Source organism: Helianthus annuus, chromosome 6 (assembly GCF_002127325.2).
Source record: "Helianthus annuus cultivar XRQ/B chromosome 6, HanXRQr2.0-SUNRISE, whole genome shotgun sequence".
In the NCBI taxonomy this organism is placed as follows: Eukaryota; Viridiplantae; Streptophyta; class Magnoliopsida; order Asterales; family Asteraceae; genus Helianthus; species Helianthus annuus.
In genome coordinates, this window is record NC_035438.2 from 145,577,802 (window position 1) to 145,584,684 (window position 6,883).

The following is a 6,883-nucleotide window of genomic DNA, read 5'->3' on the forward strand; positions in this document are numbered from 1 at the left end:
TACATTTTCTAAAAGAACACGAAGAAACGAACTGAAGATTAACTACATTTTTTCTACCCTGTCACCAGTATCCCCATGGGAAACTCGGTATATTTTGCTTGATGGTTGCGTACAGGTTCGGGTCATAAAAACAGCTTTGGTACTAATATAAAAAGCACAACAATTGTTTTATGTACATATCTAATTACATAAAAAGCACAACAATTGTTTTATATACATATCGACCAAAAAGTGTGCATATTCATTTCACAATCAAACAAACACTTGGCCATGAATACCTAGTTAAACATCACTGATACAGTTATCAAATTCATTCACTCAAAACCTCCAAAAAATTACATGAATTCAAAATAAACACCGATGAACTCAACTGACCTATGAGATGAACGAGGTTTTTGATGTCGTCTCTGCTTCGTCGCCGACGTCCAGCACCTGTCGGAGCCCCACGGTGTTGCTGCTGCTGTTCTCTCTGCTCGCCGCCGCAGCCACCCCAAATCACACTTTATATTCCTTTGTATTCCTTTGTATACCAAATCAAAACCATAATATGCTCAACTATCCTAAACACCCTTTATATTCCTTTGTATACCAAATCAAAACCATAATATGCAAATCAGGGGTAACCAACAGCAGTTAGACATTTACACCAAACAATTAATATCAGCGGACCGCAAAATGCAAGATTTCAAGGATACATACCTGTTCCTCGGTCTCTCGTCATCACCGTCCCACCGTCGTCATATATCAGCATATCCATCATCAGCGGGGCCCAGCGGGGTCTGTCGAGGGTTCGTCGGAGCGAAAATCGTCGCCGGCCGTCGTGTGTGGCAGCTTGGCCGCTGCAAAAAGCCCACAGTCGGCGCTGAGTACCGTCAACAACAGCAACACGGTCATCATTGGCCATCGGAACTACTCGTCGGAGCTCGGACCCAGAGAGAGTGAACGTGTTGGCAGGTATTCACCGGAAGGAGGGGTGTGTTTTGAGGTGTCGGGATGTATGTGTAGAGGATTTTGGTTTGGTTTGAGTTATGATTTGGGTTTCTTAGTTTTCAGAGGATTTTTGAGGAAGATGAAAATGGTGGTAAATGAGAGAGGAGAGAGGAGAGAGGAGAGAGTATATTAAGAGTCAGTGGCTTTAATTGAGGAGAGAGGGAAGATTTGACATTTGGGGTAAATGACCAACATACCCTTTATGTTGGCATAACATGATTGGTTGAGACTGGTTCTCGCGGTTCTTACAACTGGAGGTGGTTTTCATTTTAGCGGCTCCCTATATGTATATATATATATATATATAGAGTCAGGATTTAGAGAAAACGGTGAAAAGTGAGAACGGAGAGAACGGTTATGGATCGTCAGATCAAAACAATCTATGGACTAGATGACGCGATGGCATTTTCGTAAATAACATCAGTTTTATTAGTGCGGCGCGCTTCATTAAGGGTAAAAGAGTCTTTTGACTTCTCTACACAAAACGCCAAACTCATGAATAAAACGCCATTAAATCCTGCCTTAACCCACATAGCACACATCATCCTAATCTAAACGCCATTAGATATAAAACACCAAACTTTGTTTTAAAATGATAAAGCTGAACAAACAGTAACTGAAACTACGGGACTTAATTACTACATCTATTATAATAAAATCCCGCCAAAAACATCCTATATATACAACATCTCAGATGTTCCATTAAACACACCAAACCCAAAATGCCATATTTACAACTATATATCATTCATCTTAGAAACGCCAAAAAACCCAAAACATCAAACATACCAAACTCAAAAACACCATATTTTACTATATACTAATCATCTTAGAAAATGCCAAAAAAACTCAAACATCAAAGTTTCCAAATTGACGTTTCTTTTAGATACACTATTTCCTCAGTAAAACGCCAAAATGGCAAACGTCGTTTCTTGTATATTCAATATTGTTCTACGCGAAGTTTCGCAGAATGCATTCTTAGCTGAGGGGGTGTAACTCAATAACATTTTGCTGCATGAGATGGACAAATCTTCAAGAAAAAGAGGCTGATGTCAGACTTATGTCATTTTCTGTGCTTTGTTCTTGATGAATATTATAATGGCATGAAGAGACGGATGACACTGATAAGTGAGTTGAAGATAAAGATGCAGATAAAGATGAACTTCAAACAAAAAACTCATGTCATTTGTGCTTCCAAACGGCGAAAAAAAAAGCTACTTCAAAAACAAAAAAAAACAAAATGAATCATACGAAAGTCGAAACAGCCAGTTAAAATGTTTCAAAAGAAGAAAGAGACTGGTGACAGTGAGTTTGGAAGATCAATTGTTTATATATATTTTTTTAATTTTCTTTTTCAGTTGATTGTTATATAATAACAACGCCATATATAATAAAAACGTCACACAGACAAATGCTTGTGAAAATGCCATCATGCCATAAAACGCCCCAAAAAACTCTCAAACTATAATAAAATTACTTTGGACAAGTATTATAAAAAACTCAAAAAATAAAGTATAAAAAACAAGGTACAAAACAACATTTATTATATTAAAAAATAAAACACCAAACTTGAAAGATAGGACGTGTTACAGACTTCAGAGATAAAGCTTTTCAAAAACAGTAATTACAAACAGTAAACTGAAACGACGAATACTTTATTATAATAATACCTCGCCTAAACTACGCGCCAAAGACATCCTGTAAAATAATACCTCTTAGCAACTTCCATTTGATCACACCAAAAAAACAAACGCCAATGTTTCTAAAATACCACTCACTGTAAAACGCCAAAAATTTAAAAAAATCAAAGATGGCTACATGCTTTATTGCATATTCAGTATTGTTCTGCATGAAGTTTCACTGAATAGATTGTTAGGTGAGGGGAGTAACTCAGTAAAGATTTTGCTGCACGAGATGGAAAAATCTTCAAGAAAAAGATGTTGATGACAGTCATATGTCATTTTGTGTTCTTTGTTCTTGAAGAAGGCTTGGATGAGGTTTAGAGATCAATGACACTGAAGAATGGGATGATTATAAAGATGAAGATAAAGTTGAAGAGCAAAGCGAAAAACCCACCCACACGTCATCGATCTATGTCCCCTAACATCCACAAAAGCCACTTCAACAAACAAACAAACAAAAAATCAGACCGATGGGTTTGTTAAGTTTTACATAAAAACGTCATATATTTGGTGACAGTTCTTGTAGTATTAAAGAAGATAGAGACTGATGACAGTGAAGATTAGGATTTTTAATTTATTTTTTCGCTTCTATTTTTTCCCCTATGGTTGTACTATAATTTTCCGCTTGTAAAACGCCAAAAATATATAAACAATAATAGAAAAATGGTCCATCTTGTCTAAAAACGCCATTGAATCTAAGAACAAACAATGGGCCATCATCCTAAAAAAGTCTTGGCCATACTTAGTATAGATGAAACCATTCAGAGAGATATTCTGGTCCCTTGGGGTTCAAATGGCCGACGATTTGGAAACGCCATAAACGCCAAAAATATTATCTATCTGAAACAAAAAAGATTAATACAATGAGACCATTAAAATGCCAGGTAATTATTGAATTTGCTTAACGACAAAAAAAATCTTAAACGTCAAAAATGAAGCAGTATTGTCAAAAGCGGAATTGGAAAAGTGGAAGATAAAATGACAAAAAAGCCCCTATGCCCTAATTATATCGCGCGCCGTTCTCACACTTTCTCACACTTTAGAGTGTTTTTTCCTGATCACGTATATATATATATATATATATATATATATATATATATATATATATATATATATATATATATATATATATATAGGGAGCCGCTAAAATAAAAACCACCTCCAGTTGTAAGAACCGCGAGAACCACTCTCAACCAATTAGATTATGCCAACAATAAGGTTATTTTGGTCTTTTACCCAAAATGTCAAATCCTCTTATCTCTCTTCATTTATAGTTCTTTCTCTCTCCTCTTTCATTATATATGTCAGTTTCATCTTCACTTCTATTCCATTTCTCTCTCTTTTTATTTCACCTGCAACAAAAAAGACTCTCACCTTTCTCTTAAAATCAAGATATGAAACCAGTGTGGTTTCAAAGGATCGAGAAAGAGGTTACGAAAACCCCTGGGTTTCTGATCACCGGTGACAGCGGACCTCCGACCGGTCACCCACAACCACACCCCTATCTCCTGTGACGGCGGCGCCCCCTCGTTTCTCCGGCGACGATGATGCCAAACGTCCCCTCATGCCCACCCTTCTCCGCAACCCACAACCACCCTCAAATCTCTCAGATCCATCTTCATCTCTCGATGGCTTTTTTTTTGCGGCGGTGTGTCGGTGACGGTGGATGAAGGCGGAGGTGTGGGTCACCCACACCTGTGACGGCGATGGTGGGTAGATGGGTGGTGGGTGTTTCCGGCGGCGGTCACTACATCTCAAGTGGGTTTTACTTTTCTTGAGTTCTTGATCTTTTTTGGATTAGGGTTTTTGTGGGGGTGATGTTGGTAAAGATTTGAATGAAGATATTACTGGAGGCATTTTGATAAGTCTGTGAATGGTATTTCTTTTGGGTTTTTTGTTGCTACTGCCATTTACTAGTTCATCAGATTCTTTTGTTCGAGCAAGTTGCATATTCGGTGGATTTTATCTGTTGATTTTTGATATGTGGGTTTGATCTGTTGATTTTTGATATGTGGGTTTGATATATGGGTCACAAACAAGAATCTGTTAAACTTTTTGGTGATTTTGCTTTTCTAGTCATTTTTGATGAACTATGCTTTTCTAGTGATTTTTATGAACTTTGTGCTCATGAACAAGAATCTGATGAATTGTTGCTTTCTAGTTATTTTTGAGGGTGTTTGTTTAGGGGTGGTGGCTACTGGTCGGACTTATTGGGTTGTTTAGGTGGTGGCTACTGGTCGGACTTATTGTGTTGTTTCTGTTGGAGCTATGGTATGTACAGCTTGTTTTGTTTTGATTATGTTTTTGTTGGGTTTTTCTTTGATTGTTTCTATTGGATCGATGTCGGTGGTACCTGTACAGTTGTTTGTTTTGATTATGTTCACATGATGGGTCAGTACCGCGGTTGCCGATAGTGCCCGGTGGTGCCCTGTGGTGTCCGCTGGTGCCGGGGGTGCCCCGTTGTGCCGACTGAAACTTTTTTTCGCCGACATTTGATATTGACGATCGTTCATGGCAGTGATGATGCAAAAAAAACGTATTTTTTTTATGACGATGGCACGGCAAGGATGGTGGAGGGTAGGTTTCTGAACCCGCAACCCCACCTTGCAGCCTTTTAATTTATCGAAAAAAATCTGAGCCAAACCCTTTTTTTTCGAGATACACTTTTGTTTTTTTGGTGTTGTTGGTTTTTTATATTCTTTTCCCTCGTCGATGACGATAAAAATATATCCGAGACACCTACCGACTTTGCGATTTATGGGTGCGTTCGTCTTTGCGTAAACAAGTTTTCGTGTAAAAAAGTTTTTGTGGAAAAAAAGTTCAACCGTAAACTTTTACGTAAAACGTAAAAAGTTTACCGTAAAAGTTTTTGGTGAGGCTTTGATGGCGGCGGTAGTTCAGGTGGTGGTGGGTTTATGGGGGTGGTGGGTTTCAAGTCGGCGATGGGCGGCGGCGGAGTTGTGGTGGTGGTGGGTTTCTAGTCGGCGATGAGCGGTGTTGTGGTGGTGGTGGGTTTTGACGTCGACGGCAGTGAGGGGGTGAGCAATGACATTGATGGTGATGACGGCAGCCGATAACCCCTCAGATCAAGACTCATGGGTTTGGTGGTGGTGGAGAGGGTTTGAGCAATGACGTTGATGGTGATGACGGCAGCCGGCCGGCGCCGGAGCTGCATCGGCGACGACTGCAGTAGAGGTGAGTGTGTTTGGTTCAAGTTTGGTGACGACTGCAAGTAGAGGTGAGTGTGTGGTTCGACGGGTCAGATTGAATGTAAGTTTAAATCTTTTTTTTTTATTTCTCTGTTAATATAGTATTAAGTTACTTCAATTAGTTCTTACTTCTTACAGTTCTTTGCAATACTTTTCTTATTTGATCCTGATTATATGCATGTGTGTGTGTGTGAATGTGTAACATATTGTACAATCAAGAATCTTATTCTTTCTTTTTTGTTTGCAGTTTCCTTTCAGCTTTATGACCTCAAGCAGCAAGGTTTCATAGAGAGGCAAGAGGTGAAATTTTTTTAGTAGACGAAAACACTGCGTTTTAGCGATTTTTATTACAAGAACCTGGAATTTGGTTAATGTTTAACATCTAAAATACTCTTCTCTGGAATTTGATTAGAAATTTGTTATGTTTTGACATTTTGACGAAAACTATGTATATTGATAATTGTGATTGGTTTATTGTTGTATTTAAAAAAAAATCGACACTTAGTTGTCAGGATTGTCCAAAAACAGAGGAAACTCTGCCCCGATTTTCGAAAAATCCGTTATACGTAAACTTAAAACGTAAAACGTAAAAATTTTAACGTAAAACGTAAAACTATAAAAATTTTACGTAAAACGTAAACTATAAAAATTTTACGTAAAACGTAAACTATAAAAATTTTACGTAAAACGTAAACTTTTATCTAAAAACTTTTTAATGTAAAACGTAAACTTAAATCGTAAAACGTAGACTTTTTAACGTAAAACATAAAACGTAAACGTTTTAACGTAAAACGTAAAACGTAAAACGTAAACGTTTTAACGTAAAACGTAAACTTTTTGACATAAAACGTAAAACGTAAACCGTAAACTTTTTAAAGTAAAACGTAAAATCTAACCTTTTTAACGTAAAACGTAAAACGAAAACTTTTATGTAAAAACTTTTTAACGTAAAACGTAAAAAAAATGATGTACCTTGTAGAACGTAAAACGTAAACTTTAAAC

At 37.4% G+C, this 6,883-nt stretch overlaps 1 protein-coding gene and 1 long non-coding RNA gene across 3 annotated transcripts; one reads left to right on the forward strand and one right to left on the reverse strand.

Moving 5' to 3' along the window:
• Positions 1–280: 280 nt before the first annotated feature.
• Positions 281–1,063, reverse strand: LOC118479819. Of its 2 annotated transcripts, none has more exons than XR_004860941.1 (2): positions 700–1,063; positions 281–579 (listed from the first exon to the last, which is right to left on the reverse strand). XR_004860941.1 is itself a non-coding variant. In XM_035974608.1 (2 exons), exons 1-2 carry the CDS (start codon positions 902–904, stop codon positions 336–338), a joined length of 390 nt encoding a protein of 129 aa, XP_035830501.1. In that variant the 5' UTR covers positions 905–1,063; the 3' UTR covers positions 281–335. The 2 variants fall into 2 exon arrangements, 1 of the variants encoding a protein (XP_035830501.1); XM_035974608.1 differs by having other exon boundaries at positions 281–520.
• A 4,540-nt stretch (positions 1,064–5,603) lies between these two features.
• LOC110864212 lies at positions 5,604–6,311 on the forward strand. The gene is made up of 2 exons (XR_002549724.1): positions 5,604–5,942; positions 6,129–6,311. It is a non-coding gene; the product is annotated as an uncharacterized LOC110864212 (long non-coding RNA).
• The last annotated feature ends 572 nt before the right edge of the window (positions 6,312–6,883 follow it).